Source organism: Triturus cristatus, chromosome 7, assembly GCF_964204655.1.
Source record: "Triturus cristatus chromosome 7, aTriCri1.1, whole genome shotgun sequence".
NCBI lineage: Eukaryota > Metazoa > Chordata > Amphibia > Caudata > Salamandridae > Triturus > Triturus cristatus.
This window is the reverse complement of record NC_140590.1, coordinates 1,856,420,580-1,856,444,735: the sequence shown is the minus strand read 5'-3', so window position 1 is coordinate 1,856,444,735 and position 24,156 is coordinate 1,856,420,580. Positions and strand designations below refer to the sequence as shown.

General features: G+C 45.4%; 2 protein-coding genes across 2 annotated transcripts in view; both read left to right on the top strand.

Annotated features, from left to right (window-relative positions):
* LOC146813469 (zinc finger protein 398-like) overlaps positions 1 to 19,037 on the top strand; it is a 49,058-nt gene extending 30,021 nt beyond the window's left edge. The window contains exons 3-4 of the mRNA XM_085615432.1: positions 1,285 to 1,395; positions 18,889 to 19,037. Of these exons, the coding sequence (XP_085471558.1) occupies positions 1,285 to 1,395; positions 18,889 to 19,037 (260 nt within the window). The remainder of the gene's footprint in view (positions 1 to 1,284; positions 1,396 to 18,888) is intronic.
* A 6-nt stretch (positions 19,038 to 19,043) lies between these two features.
* LOC146813468 (uncharacterized) overlaps positions 19,044 to 24,156 on the top strand; it is a 40,862-nt gene continuing 35,749 nt past the window's right edge. Inside the window, exon 1 of the mRNA XM_085620238.1 lies at positions 19,044 to 20,965. Coding sequence (XP_085476364.1) covers positions 20,908 to 20,965 — 58 coding nt within the window. The 5' untranslated portion in view covers positions 19,044 to 20,907. The remainder of the gene's footprint in view (positions 20,966 to 24,156) is intronic.

Here is a 24,156-nt window from a genome sequence, read left to right as displayed (position 1 = left end):
ACATCACCCCGGGAGGGTTATCTCGCCGCTAGGGCAGATCACAGGCATGAAAATAAGAACTGTAAGTAAAAAGAACACTCTCTAAATTAGTTTTCTGAATTTCCTGTGGTCAGTACGCGTTCGGATGTGATATGGCAGTTCATTCCAGCAAGAAGGGGCCAGATATGAGAGACCATCTCCCCAGTCTTATCAGGAAGCTTTTCAGTCTATGAGAAGCCCAACATCACTGCAGTGGCCACCACGGGTTTGCGTCCAAGTAGGTCTTTGGTCTGTCCTAAAGATGAACAAGATCATATCTTCCTCTTTCTCCCAGTGATACGGTTTGTTCAGATGTACCCACTATCGGTGCTTAGAAGGCCATCGTGAAAGTGTGAGGGGTAGAAAGAAGGGGTGGGAAGTCACTGGCTGGAGGTGTCAATAGATCCGGTGATATGGATTCGTCTGGGGAACAAGACGGCTGCAGGCTTGCGATCGCCTCTATTGGTACATACATGTAGACAGCAAATAGACTGTAAATGATATTTCAGAAGTATCCGTGTGATGTGAACAGGTGGCTGCCACTCCTCATCAAAATGAAAGGCTTAACATGGAGTCAGTACCAAGTCTTTGGTCTCCTTAATTGTAGCTGCCGCACATTTACCTGGATCAGGTGATGCCATTTATAGGGCCACAGATGGGGGTATTTACGTAAGAGTAATGCTCATTCTAGGGGTGGAACAATACGTTTTTTTAATGCTGGAAATGCTGTATCAGTTGTTCATTCAGTGTTCAAAATACAGTTCAATGCCAACACAACAGCGACTAAATAAGAGCAATATTTCGTTTTCTATGATGTAGTATCTATATATATTTCGATAAATATTTTTTCAAAATTTCCATATACTGTGTTCATATTAAAAGAGAACTATAGAAGTTCTATAAATTACTGGTGAGTTATGGGGGATGTGATTTTATCAGATTCTAAATTTTAGTACACAATAAAATTGCACAAAACATGTCAGGACCACAAGAACTTTGGAAACAAAACTAATCTCGTGTTGATTGGTCACAATCACAGGAACCGTGTGCAGAGGGTTTTTCCTGCCTCAGGTTACTGGGTTCTGCTGTAAATGACCCGGATATATTGTATTTCTGATAATCTAAGTGAATCTAGGGTCAGGGATAGGTTGTTTTTAAAAATGTACCACAGAGGTATTAATTTCTGAAAGTTCACATCTGTCAAATGTGAAATGAGCAGACGCTTCTCATCATTACTAAATAATGAATGTTTTACTTTATTGACAGGTCCACTTATTACCAGCACTGCAATTTCAGTAAGAGCGAAAGAGAAGCCAACGGTGTGTCCCACTGACGAGCAGGATCTTGGGGGAAGACACATTAATAACTGTGCCATGAGTAAGTGGCATGGGCACGAGTTGTGCCCAGACAGCTGTAGGTATCCTATTATATTTTACTAAATGCATTTGAAAAGTAAGACCAATCTGTTTATACCACTGTTGTCTCATCCTCCTCTTGCTCTCTCTGTCATTTATTTGTTACCTTTGCTTTGTCTCTTTTTCTTTCTTCTCTCTCTTCCCCATAAGCCATCCTGCAGCACTGAGGATGTACAGGATATTCAACACTAAGTCACAGCTAGAGACTGGCTTGGGCAAAACCCCTCCTCAAAAATAGCCTCAATAGCCTTCCTCCAAATGTGTTCTTCACAGATTTCCAGTTTGAGTGGTGGGAGTTTAGAGAACCTGAGGGGGAGTTTAGTACACATTTGGTCATCCTCATAATTGTCACAAAGCTTTCACATACAACGGTGACCAAGACTCAGCAGCCCAGCACATGATCGACCAGAGTAGAGTTAAGTGTTCTATAGAAAAGGAAAGGTTTTTATTTGTTTCCTGAATGTTAACAAATTCCCCTTTTGCCACATGGATAGGGAGGGAAGCAGTGCTTAATTTGAGAGGGTGGTTTCTGGTACTCGGCACCGTCCCTTAATTGTCAACACCAGCACTTATGACAGCTGCCACATGGTGTTGCTGTTTGTACAATTAAAAGATGAGCAGAAAAACACTTGGTTATTATTTCAATATGCATTAAAACAACCAATACCAGCCTTCCAATCCATTCTTATAGCTTTGAGGGCCGCGAACAGTCTGAAATGTCACTTGCAGCATTGGTACTGTCATCTGCAGCGCTGGCAATGGCAGTGGGTGGTGCAAGCTCCACAGGGCCGTGGCACTAGGGAGAAGGCATACTGTCATGTCCTTCCCACCATTGTTAACATTTGCACTGTCTTGACTAAACTCCTACCTCAGCCTGGTATTCTCCTTTGGATTAGAGTTCTTTAGTCCAGTGCAGTCTAGTACAACTTTCTGCAGCACATGTACACCGACGTTTCATGGTGTCTTATAATTTGGGCTCCCGGTTTTTTGGTATTTAGGTTTTTTTAACATTTCCGACTGCGTTTATCCATATTTATTTTTGGGCAATTCTATTGGTATTTATCCATATTTTTTTATGTTTTAAGAATAAATGGAATTGTAATATGGTATATTTCCACATTTATTTAACTGATAAACATGCACTCATACTTTGGGGCCTGTCGCGTTTTAGCACATTGGCGTCCAAGTATAACAAAACACTACACTGACATGACAATATTAGCATTATATACAAATATATGTTACCATACGTCTATTTAAGGGATGTTTCTAAATCCCCATGGTGTTTATATGCTTAGCGGTTGGTCAGGAATTAATGAAGGACGACAAGGAGAGTCACTAACAAAAATACACATTTTCTGTGTTTTCCCGCTTTTAAAAATGAATACAGCCACAGAGTATTTTTTGTTTGTATTCATCTGTAAAAATCTGTAAAATCGGAAACTAGAAGCCTTATGTTCGAGGCATATGAGCTGCAGATTACACACTTGAGCATAGATCGCCATCTGGTTTTGGGCCCGGATGTTTGCAGTTGTATTTCCTCTTGAAAAGTCTTTGGAAGTCACGAGGTTGGTGACTCCTCCTTTGGATAGTATTGCGCATGGGCTTCGGCTCCATCCTCAGATTGTTTTTTTCCGCCATCAGGCTCGGATGTGATCTTCGCACTCCGGTTCCGAACAACTTCCAGTTCGACGATCGACGCGCAATCCTCACCCCAATTCGCGGTATACTTTTCGATCGTGATCTCCCCACTCGACGCGGCTCTCATCGGCAAGAACCTTCGATTCCGGTCGTCGTCGACGGCCTTCGGGCCTACCCAAGCTCCGGTCCTGGCTAATGGAAAGGACTCCCTTCAAGAAGTGCCCTCGATGTGGGTCCAAATTCCCCCACACCAATCTCCACGAAGTATGTAATCTCTGCCTCTCCCCTGAACACGAGGCGTGAGATTGTCCGGCGTGTAAGTCCTTCCGGTCCAAGAAAACCATTCGAGACCGAAGGGCCAGAAGAACCATGGCACACTCGTCGACGGCGATTCCGGGCGACATCTTTGGGGAAGTTTTCACACAGAGACCCAAGCAGAAGCTTGCCAGAACATTTGCATGCACATCCACTAAATCATGTAGACAGTAGGTTAATTTCCATAGAATTAGTATCCAAGGTGCTCTCAAGCAGATAATCCTCCTCTGCCTTTGGAGGATAGATCGAAAATCCAAAAGAGACAAACAGCTCTCTGGACTCCACAAACTTTTAACACAATTGCTGAGGCAACTATAATGAACCAGAGAAGCTGGTATCCACAATATGTTTGAACGTGTCGAAAATTAAAGTCCATCAGTCGCTTTGGAATTTCGCTTGCACGTTTCTTTAATATATCTTCTTACAAAATCCAGATATGTGCACAAAACAGCCGACACGTGTTTCGTCCAAAAGGACTTTTTCAAGGCTGTAAACAATACATAAAAAGAACAATCACAAACACAAAACAGTCACCCACCCTATATTTTCTCATTATCACAGTTATAATCATATGGGTACGCTGTCAGTGCATTTACAATGTTATGCCCATTTACTTTTTAAGAGAATAAATAAGTCATGTTTCATATTCAATACAATCCAACATATATTATACATCCCTGAGTAGTATTGTGACAGACAGAGTACTACTTACTCACCCTAATAAAGTGACCAATCAATACCAAAGGAAAAAGTGTCTTTCACCACTGTCGAAAACCGAAACCACCACCGTAGACCATAGAAGAAAACAGGAAAAGAAAAAAGTAGACTGTAATCCCTCATCAATTATTCTCAGCTAAACACAAGTAGATAAATCCATTGATAATGTCCATAAATCGTCAAGCATAAATAGGGGGCAATGTAGGCCAGCCGGAAATTATTATAAATTCCTTAAAGTATATTGGTCACAGAACTCCCCGGATCATGTGACTTGCGTAACTGTAAGCGCCTTCGTCAGGTCATATTAAACCTATATGTGATAAACATAAATCATATTGACCTAATATCCCAAACAAAAACTGATAGCTACTAAAAACAATTGTAATCTTAAAGAGACACATAAGATAGATCGTGTCTCCGAACTCTACTTGCATTGAGTTAGTATATAGACACGAATATTAGCCAAAAACAAACACGAACAGAAACATGATAACATATATTTAAATTTATTTGACTGGCCCAAAAAAACGTCTCATGTAGTGCTCCAGACCAGCATAGTCTTATGTCGTCTCATTTCCTAAATATTATCAGAAATGAGAAATAGCCCGTATGGTTAAAAACAGGCATTCATGCCCAATTGGCATATTTGAAAAAATATATAAGGTGTTGAAGAGAAGAGAATCAATTAAATTGCATCAAAGGACGGCAACACCATCCAATTTTATAATCACTAGGCACAAAAATATCGAGCATCCACTAAAAATGGCCAAACGCCGTCCTACAGTAAAGTTTAATGAAAAATTATCAATCAGAAATCACCATTACAAAATGATTTAAAATTCGCAACATACCCGAAACAGAATCTTCATGTAACATCCAAGCGAAGAGAAAGCATTTGACTCTCTGTACTACGTTCGCGTTATATGACGTATGCACCCACATACGAGATAGAAAGTGGACTATACCGGAAAATCCTCCGAAAAACGGTACGCCATATTAGAATGGTATATACCAAGCTAAATGCAACCAGAAAGCAACATATCACTGAAAATACAGTGGTATCCAACTGTATTTGAAAACACCATTACATAAATGGTACCAATTAAGCAAACTACGAGAAGCAACAGTGAAAAGCTATTAGAAATTTCGTACGAATCAAACATCCTACAACGTATGCAAATTGGTTTGTACATCAGGAACCATGCGTTCAAGTTTTTATCTTATAAACAGGAAATTGAGACTGCTCCTGTTGTGTTCATTTAACAGAAGGACAGAAAGAGCCCATGCAAAGCCCAGGTATTCACAGAGCTCTGCTTAATAATCATGATAGGAAAGAGAAAAGAAAAATAGAGGATACAAATGTGAAAAGGACCCCTTCGCTATGGAAAAAAGACCAATTGTCACTTTATACATCCTTTAAAATGTTATCCTATCGTTTATCATGTTTTACAAAAATAGGTAAAGACTTTGACGCAACATGTGTGAACATGCAAAATAAGAGAAAGAAGAAACAAGGGTTTAATAGTTACATATACTGCCTTGCTGTGTATTCATTTTAAGAGACACAATTAAGCTTTATTAAGACAGTCATTCTGCTATCTAGTGTTTATAAACCGCCCATTTAAAATCGGTTGCTACAAACCCCAGGTTTCTAGGAAAGTATGGAGTTCCCTATCCTTGTTGAGACCCTGGTCCACTGCCCTCAACTTGATTAACCATTTGCCTGTCAACTGTCTTAAAAGTAAGATGTTATTACCACCTCTTTTAGATATTTTTAGGCTTTCAATACCATGGAAAGTAATGTTTATTTTCCCTTCTCACATATGATGTTCATTGTAATGTACAGCCAATGGGTATTCCAGATTGTTGTTCCTTATGGCTCTAACGTGTTCTTGTATGCGTTCTTTCAGGGGACGTATCGTGCTACCTATATATATCAGGCTGCAACAACATTCAATACAGTATACCACATATTTTGAAATAGGGAAGGCGCCAACGCTCCAGAAGAACACCACACAGACGAGGGACTCGTCAGCGCATCCGAAGCGGACGATTCAGATGTGGAGGACATCACTCCGGCACAGAGGGTCGTGAGTACTAATCTACCCCCCCCACACCCTCACCGGCACCGAAAAAGGCTTCGGTCACGCCTTCGCCTCCGGGCCTAAGCAAGACCAAAGACACTGCTTCCCACACCGCACCTTCGGGCCCGGTAAAGAAGCCGATTAAGCCTTCCGGCGGCTCGAGCCAGCCCACCGTCGGTGCCGATAAACACTCTTTGACACCGAAAAAGAAAATGGCCTCCGCTTCGACACCGAGCCCCGCACCGAAACACTCGGTGTCGAGAACCAACTCCAGCTCCTCGGTGCCGACACCATCTTCGGCACCGACAAAAGCACACCAGGCCACCGGCACCGACACTTCGAAGCCAAAATCCATCTCGGCGCCGACCAAACAATCAGACTTTTCCAAACACAGTTCCAAACAACGAACCAACGCGGAGAAAGCCAAAAAACCAACGGCCCGACGCCTTCCGCGCCGACGGGCCAACCAACCTCACCAGAACTCTTTACACCGGATCCATTACAAAAAACACTAACCAAGGATCCTAAAACCGGACATTTGATGCTCTCCATCAAAAAGAGACAGCTGGAAAAACCTGCTCCGCCTCCACCTCCAAAGAGGAAGGACTCTGCTACCTCTCCTTTCAGAATACCTTCCCCACCTCCAGCGCCCCCTCCACCTTCCCCTACTCCACCGTCTCCGCCCCCACCTCATCATTCCCCAACACCCTCTCCAGATGATGATCAGGGGGACCCATATGATGACATAGGAGACGTGCCCCAAGATTTACATACAGGGGACCCCACTCCCACAGGCTCCCCAGACCCATGGGACGATTACAATATCCCTGACATCCCTAAGTCGTCCCACAGGATGATCTCTACCCTTCCAGACCTTCCCCACCAGAAGACTCACTGGGGTTCAACCATCTACTACAAAGGGCCGCACACTATCACGGGGTAGATCTCCATACCGACCCCATGGAGGAGGATTTCCTCCTCAATACGTTCGACACCACGCATAGGACTACCTCCATATTGCCTATGCTTAAGGGAGTTATAAAACATGTGCCAGAGGTCTTTAAAGACCCAGTCAGAGCCAGGGTCATTAACCCGCGCATTGTAAAGAAATACAAATCCGCCCCTACAGATCCCTCCTACATCAGAGGGCCAGCACCACTAGATTCTCTGGTAGTGTCCACAGCACGTAAAAGGGCCAACTCCCAGGCGTCAGGCGAAGCACCACCACCTGACAAAGAGTCTAAACTCTTGGACGCATCAGGCAAGCGTACTGCATCCCAAGCTGCCAACATATGGCGTATCGCTAATACACAAGCGCTACTAGCCAGGTATGACAGGTCCCATTATGACGAATTAGAAGCCATAATACAACATCTCCCTGATAAATACAAACCTAGGGCCAACTAGCTAATTCAGGAGGGCAAAACCATTACTAATACCTCCATACGTTGTGCCCTAGATGCAGCAGACACAGCCTCCAGGGCTATTAATACTATTGTCCTCCTCCGTCGCCATGCCTGGCTAAGGATCTCAGGTTTTAAACCGGAGGTACAGGCCTCCATCCTCAACCATCCCTTTGACCAGGAACATCTGTTTGGCCCAAAAGTGGATGAGGCCCTAGAAAAGATGAAAAAGGAGACAGACACGGCAAAATCCATGGGCGCCTTACAATCACACCCTCCCAGGCACTCCTTTCGCCGCTCTTCCTTTCGGAGCACATCCAGAGGCTACTCCTCCGACACCGCTTCCACCCCATATAAGGCCCCTACCCAGTCCACCTTTACAAGGGGCTACCAAAGAGGCGGCTACAGGGGAAACAATAACAAAGGCAGAGGCAAGACAAGCACCGCCCGCTCTGCCACCGCACCTCCCCAATGACTTCCCTCCACTCCCCCCAGAGCATCCCACTCCGGTCGGGGGCAGACTCCAAAATGTCCTCCCTGTCTGGGCTACCATCACCTCAGACAAATGGGTAACACAAATAATTCGGTCAGGCTACTGCCTAGAACAAATATCTACCCCCCCCAAACATTCCACCCAGACAACACCCAATGTCACAAGAACATCTAACACTACTAAAGCAGGAGGTAATCTCCCTCCTACAGAAAAGGGCGATAGAACACGTTCCTACCAACCAAAGAAATATGGGGGTCTACTCCCTATACTTTCTCATACCAAAAAGGGACGAAACTCTGCGGCCCATCCTAGACCTCCGGCCCCTCAAAAGATATATACACTCAGACCATTTTCACATGGTAACGCTTCAGCAGGTACTTCCACTGCTTTCCCAAAACGACTTCCTGACCACTTTAGACCTAAAAGACGCTTAGTTCCTCAGATTTGTAGTGGACGGCCAACACTACCAATTCAAAGTACTCCCGTTCGGAGTCACAACAGCACCACGAGTATTCACCAAGTACCTAGCAGTAGTAGCAGCACACCTCAGGAGACAACACATCCATGTCTTCCCATATCTAGACGACTGGGTAATAAAAGCCATTTCATACAGCCAGTGTGTACAACACACGTATGCCACTATCCAGCTACTTCACCAACTGGGCTTCACAGTAAACCACGCAAAGTCCCATCTACAACCATCCCATATAAAACAATACCTCGGTGCCACCATAGACACCTCAAAAGCGCTAGCCTACCCCAATCCTGCCAGGATTACAAGCATTCAGGCTCTAAGCGCAAAATTCATGGCACAACAATCCCTTCCAGCTCGAGTGTTTATGCAACTAATAGGGATGATGGCCTCTTGCATCTTTATAGTACCTCATGCAAGACTCCAGATGCGTCCTCTCCAAGAGTGCTTAGCGCGCCAATGGAACCAGGCCCAAGGTCAGTTAACAGATCTGGTGTTGGTAGACGGTCGCACCCATCGCTCTCTGCAGTGGTGGACCATCACAAACCTTTCCAAAGGTCGACCGTTCCTGGACCCGGTTCCCCAGATAGTACTAACAACAGACGCATCGCTCTCCGGCTGGGGAGCTAATCTATTACATCTCACCGTGCAGGGCACATGGACACCGCAACAGAAGTTACTCCATATCAACCATCTGGAGTTACTAGCAATCTTCTTAGCCCTAAAATCTTTTCAAACACAGATTTCAGGCAAAGCAGTCCTAATCCGCACAGACAACATGACAGCCATGTACTATATTCAAAAACAAGGCGGCACACACTCTCCACAGCTCTCTCAGCTAGCACAGAGCATATGGAGATGGGCCATACCCCAGGAAATCTTTCTCCTAGCTCAACATGTCTCAGGAGTCCAAAACACTATGGCAGATCTGCTCAGCAGACAAACACAACAAATCCACAAGTGGGAACTTCACCCACAAGTTCTACACCCGTACTTTCGAATGTGGGGGCATCCACAGATAGACCTCTTCGCCACCCACGAAAACACCAAATACCCAAGCTTCGCCGCCAGATATCCACACCCATTGTCCAAAGGAAATGCAATATGGATGAACTGGTCAGGCAGATTTGCGTACGCTTTTCCGCCTCTCCCACTCATTCCACTAGTGGTGCGCAAACTACAACAACACTCCCTCACACTAATCCTAGTAGCTCCAACTTGGGCCAGACAACCGTGGTACACCACACTGCTGGAACTATCTGTAGTACCGCACCAAAAATTACACCTCTCTCCACACCTCTTAACCCAGAACCATGGAGAGATCAGACACCCGGACCCAGCTCAGCTCAACCTTGCGATCTGGCTCCTGAAATCCTAGAATTCGGTTATCTAAATCTTCCCCCTGACTGTATGAACGTCATCAAGGAAGCTAGGCGACCCACCAAGAGAGCGTGCTACGCCGCCTAGTGGAAACGTTTTGTTGTCTATTGTCACAACAACACCATCAATCCCCTAGACGTCTCCATTCAACACATCATAGGCTATTTACTCCACCTACAAAGGTGCAATCTAGCCTATACGTCCATTCGCCTGCACCTCGCAGCTATTGCAGCTTACCTACAAAACAGGCAACATCTATCACTCTTTAGAGTACCTGCCATTAAGCCTTCATGGAAGGCCTTAAAAGAATAATTCCCCCTAGAGTGCCACCCTCATCTGTGTGGAACCTAAATATCGTTCTCACCAGACTAATGGGGCCTCCCTTCGAACCACTACACAAATGTGAACTCCAATTTTTAACGTGGAAAACCGCTTTTCTCGTAGCCATCACTTCCCTCAGAAGGGTCAGTGAGATACAAGCATTTACCATTCAAGAACCTTTTCTACAAATGTACCATAACAAAGTTGTTCTCCGTACCAACCCAAAATTCCTCCCTAAAGTCATTTCTCCCTTTCACCTAAACCAATCTGTAGAACTACCAGTATTCTTCTCACAACCACAGACCGTTGCAGAAAGAGCTCCCCACACACTAGATGTCAAACGAGCCTTACTCTACTACATCGAGAGAACACAAACTTTCCGTAAGACCAAACAACTGTTTGTCTCTTTCTCTCCACCACAAAAGGGCAACCCCATCTCCAAGTCGGGGATAGCTAGGTGGATTGTCAAATGCATTCAGATTTGCTACCACAAAGCAAAACGAACGCTATCCGTTCCCCCTAAAGCCCATTCTACACGTAAATAGGGGCTTCAATGGCTTTGCTAGGGAACATCCCATTAGATGATATCTGCAAAGCAGCTACATGGTCAACACCGCACACTTTCACTAAACATTACTGTGTAGATGTGCAAACTAAGCAACAAGCTAGTGTGGGCCAGGCTGTACTAAAAACACTGTTCCAATCAACTGCAACGGATGCCGGTGGTCGCCGCTAGGGTTGGGTACTGCTATATAATCTATGCACAAGTGTGTAATCTGCAGCTCATATGCCTCGAACGGAATATGCTACTTACCAGTATGCATCTGTTCTTGGCATGTAGAGCTGCAGATCTACACACGCCCACCCGCCTCCTTTATCTGTTCCAGTTTATCTTATTTAGATAGCACACACATGGGCATCTTCACTGTTATTACTACGCTCCATCTTTCCCTGCTGGCGAAAAACAATCTGAGGATGGAGCCGAAGCCCATGCGCAATACGATCCAAAGGAGGAGTCACCGACCTCGTGACTTCCAAAGACTTCCCAAGAGGAAAAACAACTTCAAACATCCGTGCCCAACACCAGATGGCGATCTATGCACAAGTGTGTAGATCTGCAGCTCTACATGCCAAGAACAGATGCATACTGGTAAGTAGCATATTCCTTATATAATCCAGGGGGTTTAAGGGCCAGATATTGCGAAATGGCTGACAGGTGATGGAACTCTCACTTCAGGTGAATATATGTATGCAGCATTTATCTGAATCTCTGGCAGTTTTGGGTGCTTTTAAACTTGGCACCAACTATTCTGAAATTTTAATCACCAGGTCTGACCTTGTAGATTTTAAAGAACTCTGAAGTGAACAAGTATTATGTGAGCCGAGAGCTTGACGCATAAACTTGAATTTATCTCTCAGAAAAGAAGTCTCAGAGGTGTGGACTATCTTATGCATACGTTTTGCTAGTCACTCGTTTCACCACAAGAAGCCAGTGTAGGGTACTGAGGACTTAGTCTTATTCGCTAAGTCCCACCAGGATCATGGCTGTGGCATTTTGGACATGTTGCAGACATCCCATCAGTTAATTGGAAGGCCAGGGCAGCCCCTGTTGCCGGTATCGGACAGGGTCTGGATGAAGGGGTTCAGTGCCTACACGCCTAACGAACAAGATAAATCTGAAATTGTTCAAGTGGAACAAGTTATTTTTGACATTGTTAAATTGATTCATCTTTGACAAATGACAACACCAGACCCAGATTCTTGACAGAGGCGTCTGAAGTGGGGTCTGGGCCTGTAGCGCACGGTTGGAGGCTTTTATCCCACAGTAGAGAGCTAGGAGGGGTAAGTAGAGCTTTTGGCTTCATTCGATTCACTTTGAGAATCCGGTACTGATGAATGAAAAGCATTGAGACCACCAGGAGCTGTGTGTCATCGCATACAGGAGATTTTGTTTATGCAGGGCTGTCGCGAGGGGGTCGTACACACGTTAAATAATCGTACTGAGAGTGGAGAACCTGGGGCCACGTTCTAATGAACCCATCTGGGGTTGGATTGGAATGGTGGTAGGTGGTAGAAAGCAGGTTAGCCAAATCAGCTTAACTCCTTGCATGCCAATTTCCTTTAGTTGAGTGAGGAAAAGTGGATGACGGATGGTCTCAAAGGCAGCAGAAAGATTTAGCTCAATCAGTAGACCGACACCGTCGTCATCCACCCCCATCTCTAGAGATTTCAATTCAGAAAGTTTTCTGAGGAAAGGTACGTGAATTTGGTTGATAATTTCAGAGTTACAAAAAATCCAGAGAAGCCTTTTTTTAATGAAAGATCAACCATGGCAGGTTTCCACTCATTCACATAAACACCAACGACAAAAGAAGAGTTCTGAATTCCTGAGATGGGGAAGTAACCCAACAGATCTAAAGCCCTTCAGTATCTTACGAGAGTAGGGGTCAGCCTGGGAGCCCGTTGAGTGGTCAGCAAGGCCCCCGGGAAGAATGGACAAAAGTCTATAAGAGTTCTTCTGAAGGGGAACATGACCAATGCCTCCAGACTTGCTTTTTAGTGATTATGTCGCTTTAGATAGTGGTATTTTATTCTCACATAGGGACCGAGAGGTAGGTGAGTCCGCCTCGGTTGTGAGTGGGGTAGAACATCGAAAGAGGGCAATGTTATGCTGTCTTCTAGGCAATGAAAGTTCGAGATATTTTCTTTAAAAGGCAGCAGTCGGGCATCACAACCTGGTGTATCCTAGACCCAGTAAAGCTCTAGCTATTACCGCTTTATATTTCTCCACTACGAAGTCTGCAGTTTTCGTATAATTTCTAGTTAAATGATGGAATAACTTGATTGTGAGACATAGTTGGATAAAAAAATTACTCTGAGTGTTTTTTGTCCACAACTGGTATATGTTCATAGTTTTTCATTTTCAGTAAAATTGGTGCGATGACAATAGCTCGGAACCATTTTTTTCTCACGGAGTGTAGGAGGCTGGCCCTTTATATGATATATCAAAATGAGACCTATTGCGTAAAGAGTCCGGGGTTCCATTATGAGTGGACGGGGCTTGCTCTAGCAATCCCAAGGTGCTGTGTTAGGGGGTAGTGTGGTCGATCAGCCTTAGGCTTAACCGACAGGAGTGCAAGACATCTACAAATACACACAACAGCCAATAAATGATGCACACGGCTCAAGAAGGAGATCCACACCAATTTATATAAATAACCAGGCCTCCTGATGCTCAGGGACGTAATTAAACCTTTGGTCCTCCTCTCCATGGCCCAGGGGAGACGGGTGCAGAGGTATCCTTAGGCGTCGGGTTTTTCCTACTGGAGCATTCAGCATTGAGAGGGCCTGTGTGCAGAGGCTGCAGATGATGGCGGAGAGTTCACTGAGAGTTGAAATCATGGTGGACTCGGTCTCTGGAGAGCTGGGGAACCACAATGACACCGTTGGCCCCCTTCCACTCGGGCTTGGAGCGATGGGTGCAGTGGTGTTTTCAGGCGTCTGGGTTTCTGCGATCACTCAGTCCTCTCATAAGTCTTTGGATGCCTGCAGGATGCAGGGAAGCAGGACTGCTACTTCTAGGGAGTTCTTGGTTCCTGGGTGAAGTGCTGGCAAGTCTCCTGGCTTTGGGTACTCAGCAGCTGCAGGACAAGTTGTCTTTTGATGCTATTGTTGAATGCAGCAGGCAGGCCGGCAGGTTTGGCACCAAGTCAGATGCTGAATCTTCTGTTTTTGCTGTTGCAACTCTTCATGTCCGTCTTCTTCTTTCAGGTCGTCAGGATCTGTATCTCTGCTGGCAGGGGTTCCCCTAAATACTGGATTTAGGGTTTTTAGGGGAGTGTAGGGTAGTAGCCAGTGGCCTACTGACCCTTGGTGTCCCTATGCCACCTACATGACCACTTCCTGTTGGAAGTGAGCATAACCCTTTCCCAGAACTCCTAAGTATGCCATCACAAAGATGGCTACTTCTGAAAAGTCGTGTCCACCTCAGTTTATCCCACCTTAGGGGTGGTACTTGCCCGGAGGTGGCAAACCTACCTGTCAAGCTAATTTTCCCGGCTGTACAGGTGCCAAAGGGGCTCTTGACAAGGGGTCGACTTCCTCTTGTGAGGGAGAGCCAGATTTGCATTTCAAAGGTGGTAGCTCTTTGAAACTTGCCAGCCGGTAAACAACGTTTACCACAAACTTTTAACCCGCAGGGAATCACAACGCGGTCGTTACAACAACCGTGTTGTGATTCAGCGTACCATTACTCCGCAAGTCGAAACATCAACTTGCGGGGGGGGGGGGGGGGGGGGGGAGGTGTTGGATTCAAAATCCAACACCTTCCCTAGTGTCCGCACAGACTGGAGTTGGAATAGTAAACTATACTATTCCAACATCCAGCGCCCCCCTCCGCAAGTCGTTGTTACGACTTGCGGAGTAATGGTATGCGGAATCACAACATGGTCGTTATAACGACCGCGTTGTGATTCCTTGCGGACAAAAAGACTGCGGGATTTCGAGACATATTCTTGCCAGCCTAGTAAGGCTAATTAGCAGGTCATCCTGTGGGATGAGGTGTGACACCCTTTTCCCGGACAGGCTTTTGTTCTGGATCTCTTGAGAGCACAATGCGCTCACCCTAGATTGTCAGAACAGTGTCTCGGGTGCTTGGGTGGCAGGCTGGCAGAGACCTGTCAGCACCACACCAGAGGCTGGTAGGTTTCCAGGGCCACCTCTAAGGTGCCCTCTGGGTGCATGCATTGATAAATCCAACACTGGAATCAGTGTGGGTTTATCATTACTAGATGTTTGATATCAAACACCCCTATCTTCAGTGAAACCATAATGTAGCTGGGGAACTCGTTTTCACTGGAGTCTGGTACGTGCTTTAAAATGGCTTCCCTAGTCACTTGTACTGGCAGTGATAGAACTGGCACACACAGGGGCAAATCTGCTCACACAGGTATGCCCTCACATGTAATATTAAGCACCCTGCTTTAGGGCTGTCAGGCCTTCTGTAGGGGTGACTTGCACATACTACATGCAGTGTTAGGGGACATAGCACACAGGGATGCGTGTCATGTCGTGTTTTCTCTTTGTCTGCACCAAAACACAGCCTGTGATGGCAGCCCTGCACGAGTTTGGTGAGGGGTCCCTAGGGGTGGCACAATTTGTAGGGACCCTCTTAAGTACTTCAGGCCCTAGGTACCAGGGGTACCACTTACTAGGGGACTCACAGACCATGCTAAATTTATTAGCAATTGGGTAAACAATTGTACAGTTTTGGGAAAGAACACTGATACTGGGGACCTGGTTAGCATGAACTCAGTACACTTTCAGTCAAAGTTGCATCAGGATCCAGGCAAAAAGTGGGGTGTACTGCAACAAGTACCCTACTGCCTACACTGAGTGAGAGCTAGTTATTGCCCATCCAATTTTGGATTTCCAAACAGTGAGTTGACAGATCTCTGGTCCTGCTCACTGCGCCAAGTTATTCGAAAGACTATCTGGGTGTCATTCAATACTTGTGGGATTGCACAATATTGTAGGCTTTGAACAAATGTTAAATGGCTACAGGAAGTGTCCGCTGCCTCATGGCATGGTGCATTTCACTAGCCTTTAGTTCGAGCACACTTGGTGCTAGAAGATCCAAGAACTTCTGGTACTCAGGGTGGACCCGCACCATTCTCTTAAGCGAGGTGGCACAATCAAAAGTGTTGAACACCACAAGCAGGTCCAAGAGCATCAGCGTGACTTCGTCACTCCTTTCCAAGATGGTCTAGTTGGCTAACTACGCCCAGCAGGGCTAAACCGTGTCCTCTGAAATGCCTGTGGTTATTGTCCAAGATGGTTTAAACCTTCAGAAAGTTTTGGAGTTGGATTGCAGCGGCCTTCAGCAAGTGTGGAAAAAAAGTGGATATTTGGAAATGGGATGACTGTGGCACAATCCCCGTTATTCTGAATTACTGTGCAGTAAAGTCAGCCCAGGATAAAGCCATTACTGAAATGTGTGCTATTACTATATGTCAATTTTGATAACCCATTCTGAGTTTGACACGTTGGATTTGAAAAAATGATGTGCAATTGGATTTACCTTGTCAGAATTCTGCATATTTTCCCCATTACTGACCTACTTCCCTCACACAATGTCTGTAGCTAATGCCTGAAGGAACTTGTGCGTGGATAAAACTGTCATGTGTGAAATGACCACAACCTTGTATAATCGAAGGAGGGAGAGTCCTCAAGTGAGTGAGAAAAGGAGAGGTGGAGTAAATAGTGAAATGAGCAAATGGGTAACAAAGGCCAAAAACAGACAGGAGCAAACATAGGTACAACAAATAGGAGAACAATCAACGAAAAAAGAGACACAGTCAGGAAACAAATGAATGGATCCAAACAGCAACAAGGCAGCATTGACGAAACAAGAGAGCAGGAAGGGCAGCAAAGAGAGACAAACAAAGACAGAATACCCAGGCAGAGAAAGAAACACTCATGTAACAGGTTCCATGGAGAGAAATGAGAGAGCAAAAAGTATACAACGTGGAAACAAGGCCAGAGAGAAGGAAGAGGGAGACATAGGGGATCAAGTAACAAGGCATGCGAGAAGGAAGGATAAGAAAGACGCCATGGGGAGGGAGGAACAAAGCACATGCAGTACCAGAGCCTGGGGGTAGGATAAGACATTAATGATAAAGGGAATAGAAAGACACTCTTGAGGGAGGATACCTGCTTGTCAACGACATGGAATAACATAAAAGACAGAGGAATTAGACAGACACTGGGGAGGGGGAAATACAGAAGAGAAGGAAAAGAACAACAAGGGAAGGAAGAAACAAGACAAACAGAGAAGGGAAAGAAACAGGGGGGGGAATAATGTGCAAAGGAGAGCAGGAATAGAAAGACACAGAAGGGAGAAACAAAGCACATGGGCGAGCATGAATAGAACGACATCGGAAGGAGGAACAAGGCACGTGGAAGGACACGAATAGAAAGAAATGTGAATTAGGAAAAAACCATATGGGAGAGCAGGAATAGAAAGACACAGATAGGAGAAACAAGGCACGTGGGAGAGCAGGAATAGAATGATGGAGAAAGGAGAAACAAGACACATGGGAGAGCAGGAATAGAAAGACATGGGAGGAGGAACAAGGTACATGGGAGAAGAGGAATTGAAAGACACAGTAGAAACAAGGCACATGGTGGGAGAGCAGGAATAGAAAGACATGGGGCAAAGGAACATGGCAAAGCAGCAGTAACAAGACACAGAAAGGAGAAACAAGGCACGTGGGAGAGCAGGAATAGAAAGACACAGAAAGGAGAAACAAGGCACGTGGGAGAGCAGGAATAGAAAGACATGGGGAGGAGGAACAAGGTACATGAGAGAAGAGGAATTGAAAGACACAGACAGTAGAAACAAGGCACATGGGAGAGCAGGATTAGAAAGACACGGGACGAAGGAACATGGGAGAGCAGCAATAAAAAGACACAGAAAGAAGGAACATGGGCGAGCGGGAATAGAAAGACAGAGAAAGGAGAAACAAGGCATGAAGGAGAGCAGGAATAAAAAGACATGGAGAGGAGGAACAGGGTACATGGGAGAAGAGGAATTGAAAGACACAGGCAGTAGAAACAAGGCACATGGGAGAGCAGGATTAGAAAGACACGGGACGGAGGAACATGGGAGAGCAGCAATAAAAAGACACAGGAAGAAGGAACAAGTGAGAGCAGGAATAGAAAGGCACAGAAAGGAGAAACAAGGCAAATGGGAGAACAGGAATAGAAAGAAATTGGAATGAGGTACAAGGCACATGGGGAGAGCAGGAATAGAAAGACACTGGAAAGAAGAACAGGGCACATAAGAGAAAACAAATAGAAAGGTGCCAGGAGTGAGAAACAAGGTACATGGGAGAGAAGGAATGGAAAGATATGAGAAGGGGGACCAAGGCACATGGGAGAGCAGGAATAGAAAGACATGGGGAGAAGGAACAAAGGAGACCAGATATAGACACACGGAGAAGGAGGAACAAGGCACATATAGGAGAAGGGAGGCACAAGGCTCCCAGAAGAGCTGGAATAGAAAAATCATGCACAGGGCACTTATGAGAGAAGGAATGGAAGGACACAGGGAAGAAAGGAACAAGGCATGCAGGTGAGGAGTAGAAGACGCCCTGGAAGAAGGAGAAACAAGGCACAACACTCTTGTGGACAGGGAAGGGGATGAGTGAAAAAGAGGAATATAGACTAACAGAGTGAATGAACAGAAGCGAGAGGGAAGGCAAGAGACATGTTAGAATGAAAAGGTACATGAATAGCTAGAAAAGGAAGAATAAAGGGCCATGCAGTGGAAGCATAGGAAAAAAAACAGGATAAGGGTTTCATGGCTTGGAAAGAAGGTAATGCACAAAGAAACAAATGTTAAAGCTGAGGTGAAATGCTGGTAAAAGCAGGGCACGATATGCTGAGACATGTACACAAAGACGCCTACTTACCAACACAAGATCACTTGAAGATATTTATGAGATCACACAAACATGTCCTCAATACTCGTGGGGGCGCGAGCATACAAATATTATTTGTGGCTAAAAACGGGTGAGGAATCAAACCGGGTCAGTAGAATTCATATAGTTTTGTCTTTACACAACAGGGGACTCTGGACCCAATCCCGAGAGGTTACTTGGCATCAAAAGGGAGGAAACACCACTTCTGGAGGATCATCTGGACTCTGACACAAGAGAAATACAGAAGAGTCTCAGCGCAGGTGAAGAATTGTGGTTGGGAGATATATTGAAATAAGCATTGCAAATACCCCTGTCCTGCTCCTATCACCTTTCCCCTACATCCCTCCAAACCGGATTGCATTTCCCACTAAAATATTGGACATGACAAAAAGTCTTAAAATTACTAGAAAAAAAGCAATTTTACGACAGCCCCTTCCATCATTACCTCTATGGGAGGAGGGGACTGAGTGGCCTATTACCGGCAACCCAAGTGACTATTGAGGCATGGTGGAAAGCGAACAGATATCTGGGATGAACACATAAAATCACTCACAAAACTGCTGTGGGTGGGCAGCTGCCTTAAGGAAATTGTGAAGTTGTGAGGGTTCGACACATGGGATCGTATTGGCATCTCCAGGGTGGGTGACTTGTTTGATGGAGCTGCTGACGACCCTCCAAAGTGAATTTCAATTAAAGGACACGCAGCATTACAAATACTTGCAGCTTACACATGCCTGGAAAGCAGAAAACATCCCTGCAGATCTCCCAGAGTATGCGCCCCTAGAAGGGAGACACTTGATGGAGGAAATAACACAGAAGGCGGACTCCTCCATATACAAACCATTAATAATAATATACCTGACACTTTACTCCAACTGAAAAATAAATGGGAGAATGGTGTGGGGAAGCTACACAATCTAGATTGTGCTAATGTTCCCACACGAGGTGGCAATAAGATCCAGGTTGCGACTCCTCCAACTTAAAATCCTTCACCGGATTTATAATGCCAGGGCTCGCCTCATTAAAATAGGAAGGACTGCATTACCGGAATGCTCACAGGAGACTTTTATCACAGACTCTGGACATGCCCAACTATACACTCTTACTGGCGAAATGTAAACCAGGAACTGAGTACGGTAATAGGGACGACATTTCCCGAAGACCCCAAATACATACTTTCAGGCATACCCAATAGGAGTGACCTCCCACATATGACATTACTGTTTTGCAACTGCGGCTTAATCATAGCAAAAAGGGATCTGGCCAAACACAGGAGGGGGTTGGTTGGCTGAATTTCGTTTGCTGCCAAGTGGAAAGAAGGCATTGATCTATGTATGGCAGTGGAAAGAGTTGTGTATGAGAGAAGGGGCTGCCTGCCTAAAGTTTGCAAAATATGGGGCAGCTGGATCAATCATTATGGATTTGAGCTGCAAGAAGGTGTTAATAGTATGTTCCAAACACAATACTCCTAATTTGTGTAAATTGATTGGTTATGCCTACAGAATGGTTGAAGCCTTTCTATCTTCTCTTCTACTGTTCTCATTGGTCGATGTGAAAACATTTCCAGTACTGATACCCTTCTGCTTTATGTATTTGTTTATATGGGGCAAAAACCCCAAAAATATATATTAAAAAATATCTTAAAATTCGATTTCACACACAATGTCACAAGGACAAGCGTATCCTAAATTACTTTGAAATGGTCGTGATGTTTAACTACATAAGATCATCTATAAAAACAGAGCATGTTGCCTCAAAAGTCAAAAAAAGTATTCTGTGCACATGTCTCTACAAGGTCCTGAAAACTAAAGTGCAGTGCCTTTGTTTTTTGCATATGCTTGTTTGTGCCACTGAATGATAACCAGTTCTGAAAGGAATTATGAGTACTAAAGGAGAAGGGTTTCTGTGCTCTTTCCAAACAGCGCTGCCGCCCTCCACTGACATTATTGTATCCACAGCCGTGTTCACTGTGATATCTGTTTCAATAATGAATGCAAAGTCATTGACGGAAATATTCCAGGGTTATATCTTGGGGTGATTGATTTTCAAATGAAATCCTGTGTAGGTTTAATTTTTAAAGCAAAGATCAGCTGTTAACTTATTCTACATGTTTTTCTTTTTCCAAAATTGATTTTGAGTCGACCAAAGACAGTGAATCGCTGCCAATGTTCATTGATCCGTTTGTTGAAGAATTAGAAAAGAGCAGCGCGGACCTGAGCGCAGGTGAGTTGAACCGGCACGTTGCTGATACTTATTAGTAACTGACTACTTTTTTCCATGTTGTAAAGGCTCCAGAACAGCAGGCTTTATTTTATGAACCGGTAGATGACTGCAGTTCTTCATGTCTCCATATCTGCGTGTCCCTGAAACTATTTTCTTTTTGGTTTGCACAAGTTGATCAGCTCTCCTAGCATCTGATAGCTCCTGTTTAGATTATGTGATAGATCTGTACATCTTGATTATTTCTCTCCATACCTGCTGGATCGGATAATATTTGTTGGTAGATCTGCTCATGTTAATCAGATTCCTGAATAAGCAACAGCTTTTTAGTTACTTGAAATGAAATGAAATGAAAAAGGATTTCTAAAGCGCATGGCTGCCCTCGAGCCTCCCAGCGCTAAACAATACACAAAGCCACTACCCCAGGACACCAAGAGGAACCTACAGAGGGAAAAGGTAAGTCTTCAATCCTTTACGGAATTTTGCCAAATTTGGTTCTTTACGCAGGGCCAGCGGTAAAGCATTCCATAATTGACCCGCATTAATGGAAAACCGGCGGCCACCCGTTTTCACCTTTTTTGCCCTGGGTATCACTACCAAGTTCCCATCATCAGAGCGAAGGGCTCGCGCAGGTTTATAGGAGCGGACCAAATCTCTTAGAATGGGGGGACCCGATCCTTGCAAAGCTTTAAACACTATACAGAGGGATTTGAATTTAATGCGCGCTCTAATTGGTAGCCAATGCAAGGCCTGCAAGGCAGGCCGAGCCGAAGATCTTTTGGCAGTGCTAGTGAGCATACGCGCAGCTGCATTCTGCGCTCTTTGGAGCACATTCAATGTGGATTCAGGTGCCGCAAGAAAAAGGGCATTACTGTAGTCAAGCCTCGAGAGCACCAATCCCTGCACCAGTAGTTTCCTGGAATTATCAGGGAGAAGCGACAAGATTTTCCGTGCTGAACGGAGCAGTCCGTAGCACGTACCCGCCACTCGTTTGGCTTGAGTAGTCATAGACAGCTCAGGTTCCAGCCATACCCCGAGACTTTTTATGGCCTCCTTAGGGGCTGGGGGGACACCCAAACTGGCCGGCCACATACATTTGGGCAGTGACGTGCACAGATTGCCAAGGAGCTTCAGCTCCGTTTTGGTCCCATTCAATTTTAGCCGGGAATCCGACATCCATGCCATGAGGTTGGTAAGGCATGCGGCAAACTTCACCCCCTGGCTTTCAGACAGGGACAGAGAGACAATCAATCAATTGAGTGTCGTCCGCGTAGGTTGCGATTTTCACCCCAAAGGGTGCAACCACCTCCTCCAGTGGGGCCATATAGACGTTAAAGAGCGTAGGGCTCAGTGAAGAGCCCTGCGGGACTCCACACTGAAGAAGGGTAGGCAAAGATCTAAAATTGCCATCGCAAACCTGATAGGAACGACCACTCAAATATGACTTAAACCATTGAAGGGCCGACCCTCCAACTCCAATCTCCCCCAGACGGTGGATCAGAATATTATGGTCCACCGTGTCGAATGCAGCGCTTAGATCCAGGAGGACCATCGCCGCGGATCCTCCCGAATCTAAGATGCATCTGCCTTCCTCAACCATCGATATCAAAGCCGAGTCGGTTCCCTGGCCTGGACGGAAGCCAGTCTGCGTCCGACCTAGCAAGTTATTAGCTTCCAGGAAGCATGAGAGCTGGCGATTGACATACTTCTCAGCGATCTTATTCAGGCCAGGCAGAAGCGAGATGGGACGGTAATTTGCCAGATCAGTAGGGTCAAGGTCAGGCTTTTTCAAGAGTGCCTTGACAGTGGCCTGCTTCCAGCTAGGTGGAACTATGCCATGGGTGAAAGAGGCATTCAGAAGGTCAGTTGCAGGATCGGCAATGAGGTCCACAAATTGTTTGAGGATCCGGATGGGCATGGGGTCCGACGGGGAACCACTCTTCAGAGCTGAGAGCTCCTCACAGAAATCCTCCCTTGAAATGGGAGAGATTATATCTAGCCCCTTCTCAACTGAGACCACCTCAGGGGCTGCTATGCCCATCTTTCCCGAACTAGGGGGAAGGCTGGCTAAGATGTTCCGTATTTTGGTGTCAAAAAACTGAGCCAGCTGATTGCATTTGTTAGAATTCACAACCTGAGTGGTCGGGGGAGTGGGGACCGTGAGAAGTTCTTTAAGAATCTTATAGGTTTCCCTTGAAGAATTGCCTGCCTTGCTTATTCTATCCTCAAGATGGGCGGCCTTAGTTGATTTACGGGCCGCCTTGTAGGATCTTATGGCTTGACGATAATTGTCTTTGCTATTAGCGGCCCAGTTCTTCCGCCATTCCCGTTCAAGCCTTTTGCAATTCTTTCTCATCCTCCCCAGCTCTGGGGTATACCAAGACGACTTGTGGCTGTTACTTTTATTTGTGATCTTTTTGAAAGGCAAAACAGCATCTAAAGCTTGGCAAAGCCAGTCATGGAAAGCAATGTCAGCTTCCACAGGACCACGTCCAGGGGAGGGAGTAGACTCAGCAAGGGTACGTGAGAGATTGTCAATAGAGAGTTGAGACCAAATTCTCTTATAAATAGGAGGTGTCTTCTGGTGCGGAGAAAGAAAAGGGTCCAAGCTGACATTCAACTCCCCTGACACCAGGAAATGATCCGACCAAGGCAGGGGGCGGGGGGAACTTGTTCGAAGGTGCGCGATGTTCGAGAACACACAATCCAGCAAGTGACCCTTCACATGCGTAGGTTCCAGGTTGTGTAAATTAAGGTTAGCTGTCCTAAGTTCAGATCTGAGGTCAGTTACATTTTTGTCTTCCTGCAGGTCAAAATGAAGGTTAAAGTCCCCCAGTAGCACAAAATTAGGGGAAGATGCTGCTAGGACGGGGACATGGTCCAAGATAGAGCTGGAGAACTGTTTAATCGTCCCCGAGGGGCGATAAACTAACAGTCCTGATAGAGAGTAATTAGGAGAAAGCTGTATCCGAAAATGACCACTTTCAGCGTCCAGAATAGGACCCCTGACTACTCTACACGTAAACTTGTCCCTGTAAATGATGGCTAAACCACCTCCTTTTCCTTGCGGTCTATGGAGGCACTGGATCAGATAGCCGGGAGGAAGAGTGTTAACTAAGTCAAAGTCTGAAGAAGCTGACGTCCAAGTTTCGGTCAGATACAGGATATCTAAGTTAGTGTCTTGAATCAGCTCG